This window comes from Bufo gargarizans, chromosome 2, assembly GCF_014858855.1.
Source record: "Bufo gargarizans isolate SCDJY-AF-19 chromosome 2, ASM1485885v1, whole genome shotgun sequence".
Lineage (NCBI taxonomy): Eukaryota > Metazoa > Chordata > Amphibia > Anura > Bufonidae > Bufo > Bufo gargarizans.
The window spans coordinates 261,504,703-261,526,450 of record NC_058081.1 but is presented as its reverse complement, the minus strand read 5'-3'; the positions used below and the strand labels follow the sequence as shown (position 1 = coordinate 261,526,450).

Here is a 21,748-nt window from a genome sequence, read left to right as displayed (position 1 = left end):
ATAAATTTGTGTGCATGAGGCCCTAAACTACTGCATGGAAAACTCTGTGTGTGACTGCACCCCTATGTTTTAATACTGTACATTATGTATGAGGATGTCACATAGCATGACAGTATTTCTGAATATTGGATTGTTTTGCCTGCATTTTATGTGTTTACCAGTCTTATATAATTTTCTGTTTTATCTTAAGGGTTGTGTGTGAGGTTGGACCAGCACATTATGCTCAGTCTGGAATCATTAATATAATGGTAAATGGGAAGGAAGGAATCTCGCCGAATAGTTTTACCTTTACCTACCAGGTACAGTTTTCAGATCTTTTATTTCTGGTTGTTTCTTATGTGTTACATCTAACCAATGAATATAATTTTAATAGGGGATTTGTCAAGTTTACAACAGTGGGACCCTGTGCAGCATCCAGCAAACATCAACACTTTATTATGGAGTTTGTAGTTTCCATATACGCTTGTAAGTGTTAAAGCGGTTATCCCATCTTAGACAACGGGGGCATATCGCTAGGATATGCCCCCATTGTCTGATAGGTGTGGGTCCCACCTCTGGGACCCGCACCTACAAGGAGAACGGAGCAGAGAAAGTTGAAGAGGGTGCACTACACTTGCGAAGCCGCCCTCCATTCATTTCTATAGAGCCGCCGAAAATAGCCGAGCGCTGGCTCGGCTATTTCCATCGGCCGTATAGAAATGAATGAGAGCGGTGGCCGCATATGCGTGGTGCGCTCCCATTCACTTCAATGGGAGAGTCGGGGAGCTGCGCCTGGTGGTGGACGGACCCCGGGAAACCCTCCCCGGATCCGCTCTCCTTGTAGGTGCGGGTCCCAGAGGAGGAACCCGCACCTATCAGACAATGGGGGCATATCCTAGCGATATGCCCCCATTGTCTAAGATGGGATAAATCCTATCAAGTGCAATGCAGATATGACCAAGAGGAAATTGGGTTATGTTTGCACTTACTGCTTGTCAGTATTTTCCTTTCATAATTCATTTGGTCAGTATACTTCTTTGGCATATATTATTTCTGTTCTATCAAAGGTTTGTAATGTAAAACTTGAGCAGATGAAAGTTTAGATTTTTCAATGGCAGTCCTGTTGTATCTTTAACATTGCCGGGGAAGTGACATTAAAGAATGTCCCAGGATGTGATCTACGATCATCAAGATTCAGCTGCAGTTACGCTTCCCCAATCCCTATCATGACTAGAGGCAATGCAAATGAGTATGTGAGTTGCAGACTGATGCTGACACCGCTGCAGTGGCTGCTTCCGATCTGAGCTCTGTGCATCCTTTGTGTCAGAGGATACTGTCAGCCTCAGATGAGGGTACCAACAAGCTGTCTACTTCTCTTGGCTCCCCTCCTAGTACATACAGGAAGTGTGGAATTTCTGATGCTCTCTGGCACGGTAGCTTCAGATCAAAGCTGACATCCGCCCTTTTGGGATTGCTCAGAGCTTCTGTGCGCCTCTTCTTTCATTTATAAGATATGATAATATGGTTGTGTGTAACTTTACTGAAAGTTTTCAATTGAATGCATAATTTCTTCCAGACAATTATGGATAGGGAAAATTAACAGAAAAAAAATGATAATACAGTGTTTTCTGGAAATATATAACTTTTATATTCCAAACCAGAGAGGTGAAAATTGAGCTGTCCCTGTCAGTCAGGTGCATGTAGTTGGTTCATGCTATGTATAATTAACCCACAAGCCAACTTAAATTGACCGGTAATCTGGTCAGTTATCAGGGATTTTCTATAAAACAAGTGATTGCTATTGCAGAGGCGACTGCTCCATGGAAATGCAATCCCCATCTCTGCTGACGATCAGGCAATTATTGGGAACACTTGGTTCATTCTTGGTAGTTTCCTGAAAAACATTGGTCTATGTAAAAGGACCTTAAAGGGGTCATCCCACAAAAAACATTCTTTAGTTTTCAAACCAGCACCTGGATCTGAATACTTTTGTAATTGCATGTAATTAAGAATTTAACATAGCCACTGAGTTATTCAATAAAATGTATCTGTATAGCGCTATCTGCTTTGTTTTTTTCTTATTTCTTTGTCCTGCTCACTGAGATGGCCGCACGTGCTCAGTTTCACCCTTCAGCTGCCTCCTGAGCTGTGATAGGGAGAGCATGGACACGCCCCCTGATCTGTGATAGGGAGAGCTGACACGCCCCCTGAGCTGCAGCAGAAAAGACACACCCCCTGATCTGTCAGATTGATATTAATCTAGCAGAGCAATGAATGGCAAGATCTCTGGATCCATGTGAGGTACAGGGCTGGTTCTAGGTTAGTTATAAAGAGATTGGCATGCCCCTGATTTTCATTTTTTACATTATTCATGGGATAACCCCTTTAAGGCTGTAAGTTCACATTCAGGTTTTAATCAGGTTTTAATCAGGTTTTGTTCAGATTTTCAGTTTTGAGGCTAAAACCAGGAGTGGATTCACAAAAGACAAGTAGAATCTCCCTGTTACTTTCTCTACCTTAACCCCTTTGCAACCAGCCTGTTTTGATCCTTGTGACCAAGTAATTTTATTAATTTATTCATTGTTGCATTCCAAGAGCTATAACTTTATTTTTCCTTGGTGTAGTCGTATGAGAGCTTGTTTTTTGCAGGAAAAGTTAGTTTTTAATGGTACCATTTTAGGTTATACATAACTTACTGATCAACTTTTATTAAAGGGTGGTCTCACCTCAGTCATTGGTGGCATATCTTAGCCAGGGCCGGTGCAAGGATTTTTGCCAACACAAGCGAAGCAACATTTTGGCGCCCCCCCCCCCTCGCAGCTCACCTGGCCCTGGTCCCGTCTTCAGCAGCTGGCTTCTCCTCTGTGTGGTCCTGGTAATCTTTTCTCTGCTTCAGAAACTGGTTTGAGGACCGTATTTTTCGCCCTCTGAGACACACACCTAGGTTTTAGAGAAGGATAATAAGAAAAAAATATTTTCCATTACACCTCAGGTCAGACCAGCAATCAGACCCCCAATGTTCATCAGATCTCAGCTCACAGCCACAATCAGACCCCCAATGTTAATCAGACCTCAGATCAGACCCCCATGTCAGACATCATGCCGCCATGTCAGCCATTAGCCCCCCATATCAGCCATTAGCCCCCCATATCAGCCATTAGCCCCCCATATCAGCCATTAGCCCCCCATATCAGCCATCAGCCCCCATGTAAGCCATCATGCCCCCTGTAAGCCATCATGCCCCCATGTCAGCCATCAGCCCCCATGTCACATTTCTCCCCCTGCATGTCAAATCACCCCCCTATGTCACATTTTTCCGCCCTCCCCCAGTGTGCGCCCTAAGGCAGCCGCTTGGTCTGCCTTATGGTAGCACCGGCCCTGATCTTAGCAATACCAGAAGTGGGACCCACTCTTATCTCCATAAAGGGACCCCGAAAGTGAACAGAGAACTGCTGCACGTGGCGGCCCTCCATTCATATGGGAGTTCCGAAAATAGCTCAGCTATTTCCGGCAGTCCCATAGATCTGAATTGTGCTGTTGCCGCGCCTGAGTGGTGCGCTCTCTATTCAATTATATGGAGCTTTCGAAAATAGGCGAGTGCACTTGCTTGGCTATTTTCATAGCTCCCAAAGAAGTGAATGGATTGCACACTGTGCATACGCAGTGCACCCTTATTCACTTTGGGGACCCCATTCTAGAGATCTCCGCTGGGAACTACACATATCTGACATTGGTGGCATATCCTAGTGTTTTTTAAATTTTACTGCTTTTGCACAATAATAAAAAAATAAAAAATTTCTTCGCCACAGGATGCCGCAATAACAAATATGTGGTGGAAATTTTATCTTTGCAGTTTTCTCTGTTGAAAAGCTGTATTTTTAAAATTTGATTTTTTTGTTTACTTTGTGGTACCATGCCTCTGTTCCGCACCGCAGTTCTAGATTGCGAACCCATTCAAGTAAATGGGTCTACATCCATGATGCAGTGAGCACACGGGCGGGGCCTGTATATTGCGGACCCGCTAGTGGCGGGTCGCAATACGGGTCATGGCTGTCAACAGCCGTATGCTTAAGGCCTAATACGGGTTTACTGCTCGTGGTCTCCCATTTCAATGGTATAGAAGCCCTGATCCGGGTCATTAAACCCCTTTGATGCCATGGTTAATAGCTATAGCAATGTGTCCTATGTATTTGCATGTCAGCCTGGGGCCTAATAAACTCCTGAGGCTGACATACAAATACATAGGAGACATTGTTATAGCTATTGGCCATGGCATCTAAGGGGTTTAATGACCCTGATCAGCGCTTCTATACCATTGAAATGGGAGACCACGAGCCCCCATTTTCATGATTGGCGGGGTCTGACCACTGGGGCTCTGGACAATCAGTCACTTATTTGCTATCCTGTGGATAGGGAATAAGTTGTTGTGAGGATAATCTTAACTGTCGCCATGAAAATGCAGATTGCAGAATGTGTTAGAGCAGGAGGAGCTGAGCAGACTTTTATATAGTTTTATAGGAAATGATTCAGCAAAATTTGTAATTTATTCATTTGAACCTCTGCTATTTCTTTGATTAGTTGCCCAAGTGAACGGTCTTGTCAGTGATTCAGAGCCTTCCCCGTATAAAAGTGTATTCGTACATAGCTGTCAATCACTGAAAAGACCTCACACTGAGGCTACTGACCTCAGAAACAGCAGAAATTACACGTTTTCCTTGAAGAGAAGTGGGACAGAGGAGCTGTAATTACACCTGCTCAACTCTGCAATGTCGATGGCGTGTGGGTAAAAAGTGAGGAGAAGGCAGCCCTCGCAGGAAACAGCTCATCAGCGACTGTGCCGTAGTCACTATCGACCATGGCATTTGGGGGGTTAAATGATCGGGATAGGAGTTATCTCCAATCCCAATCATTGCTAGGGAGTCAGCTGTATTACACATCTGGTACCTGCCGTGTTAGGAGTGGGCCTACCTCACCACTGAAATGTGTTTAACATGGTGCATTCAGGATGGGGTCAACTACCCAGAAAGAATGAATGCAGTTACTTTCCAATTTCCATGCAGCCACCACAGGGAAATAATAGGCATGGCACAGTGCCCATTCCAGCCAGTGGTCTACAGGACAGTTCCAGAGGGAGCGACCCTCTTTTCAAACACTTTCCACCTTAGCGAAGAGATAAGAGACCAATCAGAGGACCCCTCTCTAATAACTCCCTATAAGGTGCATGAGAAAGTGCTATCTACATGGGAGAACTCCATTCATTTGATATGAAATCTAACTAAAGGACTTTTTTTTTTTTTCTTTTCCTCACCACTTCTAGGAACCAGAGCCGACATCTCTGAGACCCGTTGAAGGAGTGCTTGCTGGAGGAACGCATGTTACAATATCCGGAAATAATCTAGAAACTGGATCAAAAAATGATGTCCAAGTGTCCCTCGACGGTTTCCCGTGTAAAGTGTATGTAGTATTACCTTGCCTCTATACTATGCAGCACTCCTTCTTTTATAATACTGCCATTCTTATCTTGTTGTGTACAAATACACTCTGAATTTGAAGCGCAAGCAGGCAGAAGTACTAGGAATGCTTCATATATGGGTCATACTCTTGCAGAGAGTTGCAGAATCTTGACTAGGACATGAGCATTAATTAGGAGAGAAGGGAATTCACAGACTGCCTGGATAGACGGAGGCGAGGAACTGGTTAGAGCAGTGTTTTGGGAAGTTTACAATGGAGATTGGCTGCACACCAAATGCCAGCCAAATTATGTCTGAGAGGTTCCACTAATCAGGGCAGCAAATTACACGCACATCGAAAACATACTACCTTTTAGACCTGGTTTAGTGTTTTTGTCTTTTACAGATATTTTAACTCTAGATGATAGTTACTTATGGATTTAATACTGTGTTTGCCGACAGAGACTACATAAATATCTTAACAGGCAACCAAATCTCATTGGCTTAAACAAAGACATTTTGTTATAAGAGCTGGTTATAATTACAATTAAGCGGCATGTGTCAGCAATATGGCAGTGGTTGTATTTTAGGATTGAAGACGATGCATGATGTAGTTAATTCTGAGAGGGTCAATAGCTAATTGGAATGCTGTGTGAATGAAGGGGTTACTGTGCTGCTCACCAGAACCTTTGACTTCAAGCTGTGCTAGAGAACTTGCCAAATTGTTCCAGCTGTCCCTGTTGTATTCCGAAGCTTTGCTTAGAGATTTGCCAATTTGGCTGAAGAGAGATACAGTGATTAGTAACAAATGCTCCATGATTTTCAATTCCCTTTTAAATTATAAGTAACATCAGCCAATCCCACTCCAGCTAATTTTTACGTCTGCACATCAAACAAGGCATTTTAGATGCTCTGGTCCCCAATATGTAAGGGGACATGGCGCTTCATTATCTTTGTCTACAAGAAGAAAAAAAAAAACTTTCTCACATCAAAAGTGTAAACTATCATTTAGTACGGTGATATTCCTTACTCCAGCATCCCATAATCCAGGAGGTCCTGTAATCCATCTCTTAGGACAGTACTGCAGTATACTGTGGATTCAGAACACTGAGCAGAAACTGTCTAGAAAGTATGTCGCTAATATTTCTCTACCCTTAGCTTTCTATGGCCATTTTAAAAGGTCTCCTGCAGATGCCGGAAAGACACCACTGTACAGATCTATACTGTGTATAAGTGGAGATATTCTCTACTTGAGCCAATGCTTCTAAGTGGAGAACATTTCTGTACCTGTGGCTGACAGAAGACTCATCATCCTCAGTAGAAGCCTCAAGGGTTTCTGTGTTTAAAAGGCCTCATGCACAAGACTGTTGTTGTGGTCCGCATCTGAGCTGCATTTTTTGCGGCTCGGGTGCGGACCCATTCACTTCAACGGGGCCGCAAAAGATGCAGACAGCACTCTTGCTCCGTTCCGTGGCCCCTCAAAAAAAAAAAAATTGCATGTCCTATTCTTGTCCGTTTTGCGGACTAGAATAGGCATTTCTACAATGGGCCACCCGTTCCGTTCCGCAAATTGCTGAAGGCACACGGGCAGCTTCCGTTTTTTTTTGCGGATCTGCAGTTTGCGGACCGCAAAAAAAAACAGAACGGTCGTGTGCATGAGGCCTAATTCTCATAATCCAGTAGTTTCAGGTTCCCCTATGTGAATTTTACTGTTTTGCTTGTATAATTAAAGCCTTCTTCGCTGCATATCCCATCATCTGTTTGAAATTGAGAAAAAGTGAGAAAGATAAAGGAAACGCCATGAAAAGCATACGTAGCCGCCAGTAGTTTGTCCGACAGACCTCTAGTTTCTGTGACCAGCTTTAACGTGAAAGTCTTCAGTGTTAGGCAAACCTAAATTAAATGATATCGATAGATATACTTCAATGGTCTGTGACACAATTCAGTGTATTTCTTTATTACTTTCAAATTATGATGCTTGCTAAATGTTTCGCATGACCCCAAAGACCCCCAAATCGCTAAGCTTAGGGCACTACCTTACTTAATCTTTAATCTTCTGAAATCCATACGTAGGTAGCATTGGCCCACGTTTATCAGTGTATTCCTGGATTATTTTATCTTACAATTATCCCAGCTAGCCTCAAGGATTTACTAGCTGCCATATGGTTTGTCTGTTTTGCTTGTGGAAGACATGAAGCGTGAAGGATACACACATTTATTGCTTTGTGCTTATTCACCAGTCATTTTATGGAAGACAATTACCTGTTTAGCATCGCCCACCTGACATGTTTTTTTTTATCTTCTTCATAGCATTTCATTTGGTGAAGAAATAATCTGCATTACAAGTGAGGCAAAGAAAGAAGGAAACGTCAAAGTGAAGATGTCCTATGGTACGAACACCTTAAAAGAAGCTGGAAAGTTTACATACAGAAGCAATCCCATCATTTCCCAGTTTTACCCTGATCGCAGTTTTGCCAGGTATTTAGCATTGTTTTCTGCTGCAGTATCATATCTTGCTAGACCATACAATGTGCATCCTTTATTACAATCCATGAAAAAGACTGTTAAGTAAGGATGATTAAAAAATACACAGCGCAGAAAATCCTAAAATAAGCATAAACCATATGGGGTGAAAATAAACATGTACTAGTAGAAATCACTAATAATATATTGACAGGGACAGCTGTGTCCAAAAAAATGAGGGCTCGTTCACATCTGTGTTTAGCTTTCCATTCTTCTGATCTGTCAGAAGAACATGAAAATGAAAAATAACTGATCCATCTTTTGAACATCAGTTTGCATCAGTCTGTGTCACTTCCATTAGTGATCAGTTATTTTTGGCAGAAGTAGTGCTGCATGCATTTCTTCAGTCCAAAATAACGGACCTGTGACAGAAATGACAAAAACTGATGTTGGCTGATCACAACTGATACTTAAAAAAATAAATGAAACCCCAGACAAAGCCATTGGCAAAATGCATCAGGTGTGGTGGGTCTGCGGTGAATATGGAGAGCTCCCGGTTCTCCCCCAAAAAGTGATGTCTGGGGAGAGAAGGATTGGGTTAATTGAATTTTTTTTGTTCTCCCTAGAGATGAGCCACAGCCAGAGGTGTCTCAATTAGTGTTGAGCGAACTTGTGTTTCAAGTTTGGCGTGCAAGGTTCAGGTTATCTAAGAATTCTGTTGTGGATTCCACTACCACAGACCATAACTTATAGTCCGTGATAGCCAAATCCATAACGGAAATCTTAGATAACGCGAAGCTTGTACGCCGAACTTGAAACACAAGTTCGCTCATCCCTAGTCACTATGTGTATGGGGGAGTTATGAGAGAGAGTGGTCAGCTGAGAAAAGCTGTATGGACGCCATTAATTGCAGCAGCAATGCTTGCCAACAGCATTCAGTTTTATAGTGCAATATATAGCAGCAGAGTGCTGGTGCCTTCTACTTACAGCACCACAAATAAACCCCTAAAAAAAAAATCTATATACAAACGGCTCGAGCGCTAACACCCTGAAATAAATGAATGTGTTAGTAAACTCAGAAGTAAGGCTCCTATTCAGAAGACCAGTACCTGTTATCCTCTCCTGAGATGTATGTCTCGATCTTTCTCATTGCGACTGGTATGTGCTCCCAATGGCTGCTCTCAGCTGGGTCAGTACCGTCTTAAAAATCCACAAGGTTTCTTTGCTTAGCAAATCAAGCAGAGGAGCCTGGCTGGTGGCTCACCTCGCAGACAGTAACGTCCAGCAGATCTGTCCACTAGTAGTGGCAGCAGATAGTGGGGATGCACATAAGCCACACATTTGGGGGGCTCCTAGCACGGTTTGCTACAGCAGGAAACCTTGTGGATTTTTAAGAGTGCGCTGATCAAGTTGGGAAAATCAGGAGTATGTATTGTCAGAATTAGAAAGATCGAGACCTACATCTCAAGAGAGGATAACTGGTCTTCTGAATAGGAGCATCACTATTGTGTTCATTGCAGTTCAGTGACATATTGTTTACGTCAGACAATTAGCATAAGTGCTGTCTGTATATTGCTCTTATTAGCAGTTTGTAATTCATAATATACCTAATGTAGGGATGCATTGATATCAAGGTGTTTGCACCAAATAACAATGTATGGCCCCTTTCACACGAGTTAGATACGGATGCGTTCAGTGAAACTCGCACAATTTTGCAAGCAAGTTCACTGAGTTTTGTCTGCAATTGCATTCATTTTTTTCCCGTGCAGGGGCAATGTGTTTTTGTGTTTTTCACGCGCATGATAAAACACTGAAGGTTTACAAACAATGTCTCTTAGCAACCATCAGTGAAAAACACACCGCACCCGCACTTGCTTCCGGATGCAATGCGTTTTTCACTGAAGCCCCATTTATTTCTATGGGGCCAGAGCTGCGTGAAAAACGCTGAATATAGAACATGCTGCGTTTTTCATGCAACGCAGAACTGATGCGTAAAAAAAAACACTCATGTACACAGACCCATTGAAATGAATGGGTCAGGATTCAGTGCGGGTGCAATGCGTTCACGTCACACATTGCACCCGCGCAGAAAACTCGCTCGTGTGAAAGGGGCTTTAGAATGGCTGTTTATCTAAACTAAGACTTGAACTGTGACTGTAGTACGCCATGGTGATGTACTTTTTTTTTTATTTATTCAGTGGAGGAAGAAATATCACCATTTCTGGGATAGGATTTAATCTTGTGCAGCATTTCAGCATGATGGCCACATTGCAAACAAGAAGAGAGAAAAGAGAACTGGAGGATCATGGCTGGCATATAGTAAGTATTAGGGTACTTTCACACTTGCGTTGTGAGCATCCGGCAGGTTGCTGGAACTGCCTGCCGTATCTGGAAATCCGTATGCCAACGGATATAATTTGTAGACTGATCCAGATGCGGATCCGTCTGACAAATGCATTGAAATCCCGGATCCGTCTCTCCGGTGTCATCTGGAAAAACGGATATAGTATTTATTTTTTTCGCATTTTTAAAGGTCTGCGCATGTGCATTCCGGCAAGTGTTCCGGAATTTTTGCCAGAGAAAATACTGCAGCATGCTGTGGTATTTTTTTATCTGGCCAAATACTGTTAGAGGGACTGAACTGTATGCGTTTTGGACTTTTCCACATTTTTGCACGTTACACCAATAAACTTAAAGGTATTTTATTGGGATTTTATACGATAGACCAACACAAAGTAGTAAGTATGTGTGAAGTGGAAAGATAATGATACATGGTTTTCAAAATAGTTAATAAATAAAAATCTCAAAGGTGTGGTGTGCATTAGTATTCAGCCCCCCGTAGTCAATATTTTGTAGGACCACCTTTTACTGCAATTAGAGCTGCAAGTCTTTTGGGGTATGTCTCTATCAGCTATCTGTACATCTAGAGGCTGACATTTTTGCCCATTCTTCTTTACAAAATAGCTCAAGCTTAGGCTACTTTCACACTGGCGTTTCTGGGTCCGCTTGTGAGATCCGTTTCAAGGCTCTCACAAGCGGCCCAAAAACAGATCAGTTCAGCCCCAATGCATTCTGAATGGATAAGGATCCGTTCACCATGCATCAATTTGACTGCGTTTGGTCTCCGTTGCATTTTTTTAGACGGTCACTAAAACGCAGCTTGCAGCGTTTTGGTGACCGTCTGACTAAGCGGAGCCAAACTTATCCGTCCCGACTTACAATGTAAGTTAATAAGGACGGATCCGTTTTTCACTGACACAATATCGTGCAATTAAAAACGGATCCGCCTCCCATTGACTTTCAATGCAAGTAAAGATGGATACGTTTTGACTTTTTTTTTATGAATAATGCAAACTGATCTGTTCTGAACGGATACAAGCATTTGCATTATTGGTGCGGATCCGTCTGTGCAGATACAAGACGGATCCGCACCAAACGCAGGTGTGAAAGTAGCCTTAGTCAGATTGGATGTAGAGCGTCTGTGAACAGCAATTTTCTTGCCACAGATTCTCAATGGGATTTAGGTCTGGACGTTGATTATGCCATTCTAACTCATGATTATGCTTTTATCTAAACCCGGGATGCTCAACCTGTGGCCCTCCAGCTGTTGTAAAACTACAACTCCTACCATGCCTTTCTGCAGGCTGATAACTGTAGGCTGTCCAGGAATGATGGGAGTTGTAGTTTTGCAACAGCTGGAGGGCCGCAGGTTGAGCATGCCTGATCCAAACCATTCCATTGTAGCTCTGGCTGTATGTTTAGGAACCTCCTCTCAAGTCTTTTGCAGCCTTTACCCGGTTTTCCTCCAGGATTGTGTTTAGCTCCCTCCATCTTCCCATCAACTCTCACCAGCTTTTCCCTGTCTGAGCTGAAGATGGTGTGTTCAGGGTGATGTGCAGTGTTAGATTTCTGCCGCCCATTTTTGCTTTTAGGCCAAAGTTCTTCTTTGGTGTTATCTAACCAGAGCATCTTCTTCCATGTGTTTGTTGTGTCCTCTACATGGCAAACGGGACTTCTTATTTCTTGCTTTCAGAAATGGCTTTCTTCTTGCCACTCTTCCATATAGGCCAGATTTGTGGAGTACATGGCTAATCGTTGTCCTATAGACAGATTCTCCCACCTGAGCTGTGAATCACTGCAGCTCCTCCAGAGAGACCATGGGCCTCATGGCTGCGTCTCCAATTAGTGCTGTCCGTTTAGGTGGACGGCCATGTCTTGTTAGGTTTGCCGTTGTGCCATACTCCTTCCATTTTCGTATGATGGATTGAACAGTGCTCTGTGAGATATTCAGAGCTTGGGATATTTTTTAGAACGCTGATTTACACTTCTCTACAACTTTATCCCTTCATTAATGAGGCACGAAGCAGAGTTTAGTATTTTGATATAGTAATTTATGCAAATAAATGTATTGCTACAACTTCGGAAAGGCCTCCGCGGAGGCCATACATTTTACAGTTTGACAGTGCCCATATTCTTAATAAAGTTTTTAAAAGAATCTGGTTCGTATACAGCAATCCGAACCTGATTTGTATCGGCTATCTCCGGCGATCCCATAGAAATGAATGGAGCTGCTCTGTCTAGCCATGGGACCCTCAACAATTTCATAATTATCCCCTATACTGTGAATAGGGAATACATTTTTATAACTGGAATTCCCTTTTAAGCCAGATCCCCCACAGTCATTTCACTGCCAAAAATGGAAGAGATCAGCTGGAGATTAACTCCTGTTTAGTCGTCGGGATTTTTAAAAGCCTATTTGTTTGAGAAAATGCAGGAAGTTCTGCAGATTACAAAACCCTGGGGCAAGATTATTTGCTGTTTTCTTGTATGATTCATTTTTAGATTTTTCATGTTGGTTTAAGTATTCATGCAGTTTTTATGCGGTTTGTTGTTTGGTTCACAGTTTACCTGTTTGTTAACAAGCCTACTGTTATTCTGGAAACAAGAGCTGGTCATTTATCAGCTATCCTCCACACGGTGAAAGAAGCATTGTTTGAAACGTAAAATACATCTAGTAAATTATTATACACACTAGTTTTATATACAGTATACCAAAACGTGGCTAAATTAGGTCTGTTTTACTAGTACCCAGGGCTTGCATCGTTCTTGTCGTCGATTCAGTGCAGCAGTCTACTTCTTACTGTGCTCTATTAACTGTGTATAAGTGTGTAAAATGTCAGTTATCCATAGTATGTTATTTGAGAGGTCAGCAGTTTTCTCACTTTATTCTTAACAGATAGAAAAGGAAGACATCCTTGAGAAAGTTGATGACACCGTAATAATATTCTCCTCTCCTCAAGTACCGGAAAATTACCAGAACTCAGAGGTTATTGTAGTGATTCAAATGGATGGGTTTGTGACACCTCTGCAGACAACTGATCTCTCTTTCAATTATCTCCATGATCCTACTTTTGATAACTTCACAGATGGGATCAAAAAACAAGTGAACAATCTCATAAATGCCAAGGTAACTATACTGAATACCCTGCTGATGGTGTTGATATGGTAAACTTGTCTGCATTTGATCCTTGGGAAGTCCTCTCTTGTGTGGCCTAGTTGTTGAGGGCAAGTGTTCTATCATTACTATTTTATTTTTTTACAACGTATATCACATTTCACTTCAACATTGGGTCAAATTAAGGTGAATAAAAAAGATTTCCAGGCCAAGAACTTGAACATGTTAACTAATTTGCTTATACTGCCCTCTAGTGTCTATTGATTGTTTTTTTAACTACGGTATGTAAATTATTGTAAGCCAACCAATGGCAAATTCCATTCTTCTAGAAAGAACATTTTCCTTGGTCATAAATGTATAATTGAAGATGCTTAGAAGGCTTATTGTAGACTATCCACCCATTCTGTCTCACTTGATGCGTAACCGCATCCAAAATGTACCCCAAAAAAAGGCAAACATTTGTTTGCGGAGTCATTTTTTATGACAATATTGCAGTTTATGTATTGGTTTATTCACTTTCTGTTCTTGTTATTTAGGGCAATAACCTAAATTCCGCAATGACCATAGAAGAGGCAAAAGCTTTTGTCGGTGAAGGCGTTTGCAAGATAAATACTTTAACTGCAACAGACTTGTACTGTGTTCCACCTGAAGAACAACCTCCACCCAGAAAGCGCCATAAGAGAGACACCACAGACAACTTGCCAGAGTTCACGGTATGGACATCATTGGGGTCTTTTCTCAAACTGGTGTAAAGTAGAAATGGCTTAGTTGCCCATAGCAACCAATCAGATTCCTCCTTTCATTTTCCAAAGGATCTTTCCAAAATGAAAGGTGGAATCTGATTGGTTGCTATGGGCAACTAAGCCAGTTCTACTTTACACCAGTTTGAGAAATGACCATACATGTTTGCTCGGGTATCTTTTCCCCTCATGTTGCCATCTGGTTACTGTAAATTCTTTGCCCAGTAAAGGTGGGCTGTGAAATAGTGGAATTTTTTTTTTTTTAATGTTTAACATTTTTGTCTTGCATAGGTTAAATTTGGAAACCGAGAATGGATACTGGGAAAAGTAGAATATGGACAGTCCCCAGCAATTCCCTTGCACATAATTATTCCAGTAGTGCTCATACCAATGATCCTAATCATTGTCATAGCTGTCTACTTCTATCGGTATGTAGTGCCTCAAGTTGACCTAATACAAGTATGGATATAATAACCTGAATGTGTGTGACCACCTTGGTAGTCTGTTTGCGGCTTGTGATACAATGAACTGCAATCCTAAAGGGGTTTACGGTTATAATTCTATAGCCTGCCGCTGGTAAAAGAAAGACCGGGGGAACATGGAGCAGGTAAGTGTGAAACTTCTTCTACAGGCGGTATGCTGAGGGGGGTTACTTAAAGGGGTTGTCTCACCTCAGCTAATGACATTTCTCATGTAGATAAAGTTACTACAAGACACTTACTAATGTAGTGTGATTGTATTGCTTCCTTTGCTGACTGAATTCATTTTTCTATCCCATTATACACTGCTCGTTTACATGCTTACGACCACGCTGTAGTCCAGCAGCAGTGGCTGTGCTTGCACACTATGCAGTCTGGCCACCAGAGAACCTGGCATTTTTTTCCTATAGTGTGCAAGCATGACCACTGCCGCTGGATTGCAGGGTGGTCGTAACCATGGAAATGAGCGGCGTATAATTTGATGGAAAAATGAATTGGAAAAATGAATCGAGACAGCAAAGGAAGCGATATGGGAAATAAAAATATATTAGTATGTGGCTTGTATTAACTTTCTCTACGTAATAATTGCCACTTGCTGAAGTGACAAAACCCCTTTTAAGATATTTATAACTAGAAAACCCCCTTAAAAGGAACCTGTCACCACAAAATGCAGTGCAATCTGTAGACTGCTTGTTATACAGCAGGAGAAGCTGAGCAGATTGATCTATAGCAGTGATGGCTAACCTTGGCACTCCAGCTGTGGTGAAACTATGACTCCCAGCATGCTCCATTTATTTCTACAGAGTTCTGAGAGCAGCCAAGCAAGGGGGGCATCTTGGGAGTTGTAGTTTTACCACAGCTGGAGTGGCCAAGGTTAGCCATCACTGATCTATAGTCTTATGGGAAAAGATTCAGTATAACTTGTTCTGTCAGTGGACAATACAGCGTGCATGACATTAACCCCTTTCAGACGCAGTGATTTATTTTTTCTCACTTTCCTTTTTTGCACAATGCTTTCCATGAGCCATATCTTTATTATTTTTTCCATTCACGTTTATTTTTTGCGGAACAAGTTGTACCTTCTAATGGCACCATTTAATATTGCATATGATGTAGTGGGAGGCTGGGAAAAGATTTTAAACTGGGTAGAATTGGAAAAAATAATGAAATTCTGCCGCATTGGGTTTTATTTTTACAGTGTTCCCTATGCGATAAAAATTATGTTAATCTCATTCTGCTGGTCAGCACAATTACAGCAAATCACATTTTTATAGTTTTTATTGTGTATTAATCCAAAAAATCCAAACTTTGAAAAGAATACTTTTTCTTTGCATCTTCCTATTCTGACCTCATGTTTTTTATATTCATATCTGTGGAGCTGTGTGAGGGCTTATTTTTTGCAGGGTGATTATTTTGATCACTTTTTTTTTTTTTTATATATATATTTGAAAAACATTATAATAATTTAAAGGGGTTGTCTACATTTGTAATATTGATGACTTAAGACTCATGCACACAAACATATTTTCTTTCTGTGTCCATTTAGTGTTTTTTGCAGACCGTATGCAGAACCATTCATTTCAATGCTTCGGCAAAACAAAGGAAGTTACTCTGCGTGTGTTCCGTTTCCGTATGTCCGTTCCGCAAAAAGATAGAACATGTCTTATTATTGTCCGCATTACGGACAAGGGATAGGACTTTTCTATTAGGGGCCAGCTGTTCCGTTCTGCAAAATATTGAATGTACGTGGAAGGTCATCCGTATTTTTTGCGGATCCCTGGTCATAAATATCAGATCAGCAAGGGGCAAATGCCAGCACCCCTGCCGATCAAATCCAACAAGTGAGTACTCTGCCTATGAAAGGCTTGTGTGAATCGACCTTTGGATCATAGATCCGAAATCGATTTGTTCAAAAACTTCAATATTAATACAGCATTAAAATGTATTTGCTCTGTGGAGCCAAACCTTGTCTCGCCTGAAGTCGCGCAAGACTTCAGTGAATTACTACTGTATTCCTATATGTGTATTTAAAAACCTTTTTAAAATGGGAATCGGAAGTGGGCTGAACAGCTCCAGCACATGCCCATGAGTCCTCAATATTCATGAGCTCTTGGCTTTGCCTGTCCACCTGCTGGTGAGCTGTCAATCAGAGGCAGGTGGGCGGGGAGAGCCGCGAGCTCATGAATATGGGGACTCATTGGCATGTGCTGGATCTATTAGGATTTAAAACTGAGGGCAGCAGAAAACTAGTGACAGATTCCTTTTAAAATCCTCCTGTTTTTGCTCTAAGCCTAATAACAGGCACCTTTTTTGTCTGTTCAGATGACTTTACAATGCAATATACACCTACTGTATATATTGAGAACACTGAATCCACCATATACAGTAGGTGATATAACAGCGTAGCTGTTTCTCTCATGCACAATGATCTCTGCCTGGAAACTCCCATAGATGTCAGACAGTCTGTTAACAGCTCAGGCAAGATGGCAGCCCCCATATTTATGTTCAGGAAACAGATTGAACAATCCTAAAATGAAAGCAGATTCGAAAAAAAAATTGTGTTTGAGACTAGCTGGTTTAAATTGGCAGAAAAAAATGACAGGTGACACATTTCCTTTTGGCTGCACTGGAATGGTAATAGATCACAGCAGATCCTGTTCCTGTTGAGTCCTTAGCGTTTGTGTCTGATGTTTGATATTTTGTCCAAAGGAGGAAAAGTCAACAGGCAGAGCGAGAATATGAAAAAGTTAAACTGCAACTGGAAGGACTAGAAGAAAGTGTCCGAGACCGCTGCAAGAAGGAATTCACAGGTAAACCAATAGTATCTGGTTGTGGAAAGACTCTAAAGATATGCAATAAAGACTTTAGCGAAGAAAGGCAGCCTAAAGGCTCATGCACGCAAGCGTATTTTCTTTCTTTCTCCAACCGTATGCGGAACCATTCATTTCAATTGGTCCGCAAAAAAAGGAAGTTACTCCGTGTGCATTCCGTTTCCGTATGGCTGTTCCGCAAAAACAATAGAACGTCTTATTATTGTCCACACTACGGTCAAGGATAGTACTGTTCTATTAGGGACCGGCTATTCTGTTCCACAAAATACATACGGTCGTGTGCATGAGCCCTAATGTTGAGATGTCTGCTCTGATCCCAGTACCCCTGCTTCCACATAGACTTGCATGTGTCAGTGACATGTATGCAGAGTGCTAGTTAACTGGTTAATTTCAATTTGAGCCCCATTCTCGTCATGGCCTATGTGTGACTGGCTTGGCTTTTAAAAGGAGTCCATCAACCAGCTACCTACAAACATATCACAACACATAGAGGGGAGAAGAAGCACTATGTGTAAGGAGAGGTGCTGAGGCTGCCGCTGACATCTTGACATTGGGGCCCCTGTTAGTTATTTAGGTTTTTCAAGTTTTAAACGTTCTCTGTTTCAATTCATTTTATCCTTTATTATGAAAATATGTGAAAAAAGTAATGTTTGTCACTTGCATGTTTCTATTTTGGATGTATTTACATTTTGTATCTTTTGGATGTATCCAAAATGTATCCATTTTATTTCCTTAGATCTAATGATAGAGATGGAAGACCAAACAAATGACCTTAATGAAACTGGAATTCCATTTCTGGATTACAAAATGTACACTGACAGAGTATTCTTCTGGCCATCCAAAGATGGGGAGAAAGATGTAATGATCACTGGGAAACTTGATATTCCAGAAGCAAGGAGACAAACCGTAGAGCAGGCACTGAACCAGTTTTCAAACCTACTGAACAGCAAATCATTTCTCACAATTGTGAGTTCATTGCTGGTTTTTGTTCCTCTATTCCAATCACCCTGATTAGAAGTTCCAAACACTCCCTTGTTCATATATCACTCTCGTTCTTTACTTCCAATGTCTAGGTTCATAGCTGCGGTGGTTTTCAATTTTCTGTTCCATATATGCACAAAAAAAAAATAAAGCAATGGAAGCACAGTTCTGGTTTCCATCATTCTGCTGCATGCAGTGGCAGTTTGTCCTCCTTTGGCAGAATCTGTGATTGAGGCTCCGAACAGAAACTCTGCTGCAGATGTGAACCTAGCCATAATGCTGACTAGTCTATTGTACTCTGTAATCCTTCTTTTTTTTTTTTTTTTTTTTTTTTTGCTTTAAAAACTTAATTTTTGGAATTCACAAAAAAAGTTTCATCTGCAAATTTATAGCTTTCATGAATACCTTCTACAGAAATGCCATTGTACTATATTTAGTTAATATGACCTACTTTATGTTAACAACTTTTCCTCTGGGGCACTAACAGTATCAAAAAAGTGAACTCTATATTGTATCATAGTAATTGCTTTTATTATTTCTTAGTTTATTCACACGCTGGAAAACCAGAGGGACTTTTCTGCCAGGGAGAAGCTTTATTTTGCCTCCTTGCTTACAGTTGCCTTGCATGGAAAGCTAGAGTACTACACAGATATCATGAGAACCTTGTTTGTGGAGCTGATGGAGCAGTATGTGGCCAAGAATCCCAAATTAATGCTTCGAAGGTAAAGCAAACTATACTAGTTTTACAATTACTGAGAAGATAACCTGATCCGAATTCACAGCGTCATAGATCCCTCTGTGTGAATGTAGCATAAGGCACGAAAAACTCCTTTAACCACCTGTTTTGCCTGAGTCCAGCTCGGGCAGTGGGAAAAGTTGCTAACTGGAGGGGGAGGGCTGCTTCAGATGCTGCTATCTCCTGAATGATAGCAGCTAAAAACATGCAACTGATCTTGTTTGGAAGCTGATAATCCAGGCTTTCATACAAGACCAATGACAGCTAAAGTCCAACAGAGGAGAAATCACTGTTAGAAATAGTCGGGAATAATCGCAGGTAAAACCTGCTTTTCCTTTCACTTTCAGCTGCATTCACAGCATCCCGATTTCTATCAGTGATATCTTCCCTTGTCCTGAACATATTGCTGTCATTCTGGTATTGGAATGCCAGCTTTCAAACAAGACCAGTTGCATGTTTCTAGCTGCTACCATTTAGGACAGTGGTGCCCAACCATTTTTCGCCTGAGGGCTGCACTGGACATGGTATAAATTTTGCTGGCCAGAACCAGGTAGCTTTGCCAGAAAGAAATGCAAACACTGTGAGGGGGCACGTGTGAGCATTACTACTGTGAAGGGGCAAATATCTAGGCATTTTTACTGTGAGGGGGGCACATATGGGCATTTTTACTGTGAAGGGGGCACATATGGGCATTTATACTGTGCAAGGGGGCACATATGGGCATTTATACTGTGCAAGGGGGCACATGGGCATTTTTACTGTGCAGGGGGGCACATATGGGCATTTTTACTGTGCAGGGGGGCACATATGGGCATTTTTACTGTGCAGGGGGGCACATATGGGCATTTTTACTGTGCAGGGGGGCACATATGGGCATTTTTACTGTGCAGGGGGGCACATCTGGGCATTGCCCCTCTGCAAGGGGCCACATCTGGGCATAGCAAGACTGAGTGGAATGCAGGAAACTCTCTCTAGAAATGCCTTGTTATGCAATATTATGAGTCCTCTCTCCCTCATTAATATTGCTAAGCGTGTTCTGAGGAGCGGCCCACACAGCTACTAGACATAGTGATCACATATTAATAAATAGGCTCAGGTCCAATCACTTCCACCACTACCACACCTCGCCAGTCACATCCTTCATAGACCTCCTGCTCAGTGTGAAACAACTGAAAATATGTCATATTCTAGGTTCTTCAAAGTAGCCACCTTTTGCTTTGATTACTGCTTTGCACACTCTTGGCATTCTCTTGATGAGCTTCAAGAGGTAGTCACCTGAAATGGTCTTCAAACAGTCTTGAAGGAGTTTCCAGAGATGCTTAGCACTTGTTGGCCCTTTTGCCTTCACTCTGCAGTCCAGCTCACCCCAAACCATCTCGATTGGGTTCAAGTCCGGTGACTGTGGAGGCCAGGTCATCTGGCGCAGCATCCCATCTAGGGCTGAAACGATTATTCGAATAACTCGATTAAATCAAGTCAAAAAATTCATCGATGCAGTTTCCCTGCATCGAGGAATCGTTTACATCACGTGATCACGGAGCGGGAGTGAAATTAAGCGTCTCACTCACCGCTTCCGTGTCCTCCGGAGGCCAGAGAGGCAGGACTGAGCCGGCCGGCACAGCTGAGGAGGGAGGAGGAGGGAGTCTCTCCCTCCCCACTGTGCGCGGCTGCCGCTGAAGACCAATGAGGACAGAGTAGGAGGAGGAGGGGAGGGACTGTGGCCACTGCGCCACCAATGAATGTGCTGGCCATATTCCACAGGGTCCCCCTCCTCCCCCCCCCCATCATTGGTGGCAGTGTCAGTTCCGATCGGAGCCCCAGCAGTGTAATGCTGGGGCTCCGATCGGTTACCCATGGCAGCCAGGACGCTACTGAAGTCCTGGCTGCCATGGTATGTTAGTGAGCAGAGAGCAGCGCATTATACTCGCGTGCGCTGTGGCCACCGGTCGCTCCTTCTTCTGTCTGTGCGGCGGATTGCTAATGCTTACAGCATTAGCAATGCGCCGCACAGACCTATGAGAAGGAGCGACTGCCGGCCACAGCGCACGTGAGTATAATGCGCTGCTCTCTGCTCACTAACATACCATGGCAGCCAGGACTTCAGTAGTGTGACTCCTGGCTGCCATGGTAACCGATCGGAGCCCCAGCATTACACTGCTGGGGCTCCGATCGGAACGGACACTGCCACCAATGATGGGGGGGACGACGACCCTGTGGCCACTGCCACCAATGATTAATACTGGGGGGGGGTTGCGTTACCAGAGGGGGCAGGCAGATCAGAGGCTGGGGGGAGGGGGGCAGGCAGATCAGAGGCTGGGGGGAGGGGGGGGAGGCAGATCAGAGGCTGGGGGGAGGCAGATCAGAGGCTGGGGGGAGGGGGGGGAGGCAGATCAGAGGCTGGGGAGAGGCAGATCAGAGGCTGGGGAGAGGGGAGGAGGCAGATCAGAGGCTGGGGGGAGGCAGATCAGAGGCTGGGGGGAGGCAGATCAGAGGCTGGGGGGAGGCAGATCAGAGGCTGGGGAGAGGGGAGGAGGCAGATCAGAGGCTGGGGGGAGGCAGATCAGAGGCTGGGGGGAGGCAGATCAGAGGCTGGGGAGAGGGGAGGAGGCAGATCAGAGGCTGGGGGGAGGCAGA

General features: G+C 42.9%; 1 protein-coding gene across 4 annotated transcripts in view; it reads left to right on the top strand.

Moving 5' to 3' along the window:
• PLXNB2 (plexin B2) overlaps positions 1–21,748 on the top strand; it is a 190,045-nt gene that overhangs the window by 151,366 nt on the left and 16,931 nt on the right. For all 4 annotated transcript variants that reach the window (XM_044280256.1, XM_044280257.1, XM_044280258.1 and 1 more), the window contains 10 exons: positions 191–299; positions 5,297–5,433; positions 7,740–7,907; positions 10,091–10,211; positions 13,129–13,359; positions 13,884–14,060; positions 14,379–14,515; positions 17,276–17,376; positions 18,134–18,363; positions 18,922–19,100. In XM_044280256.1, coding sequence (XP_044136191.1) covers positions 191–299; positions 5,297–5,433; positions 7,740–7,907; positions 10,091–10,211; positions 13,129–13,359; positions 13,884–14,060; positions 14,379–14,515; positions 17,276–17,376; positions 18,134–18,363; positions 18,922–19,100 — 1,590 coding nt within the window. The remainder of the gene's footprint in view (positions 1–190; positions 300–5,296; positions 5,434–7,739; positions 7,908–10,090; positions 10,212–13,128; positions 13,360–13,883; positions 14,061–14,378; positions 14,516–17,275; positions 17,377–18,133; positions 18,364–18,921; positions 19,101–21,748) is intronic.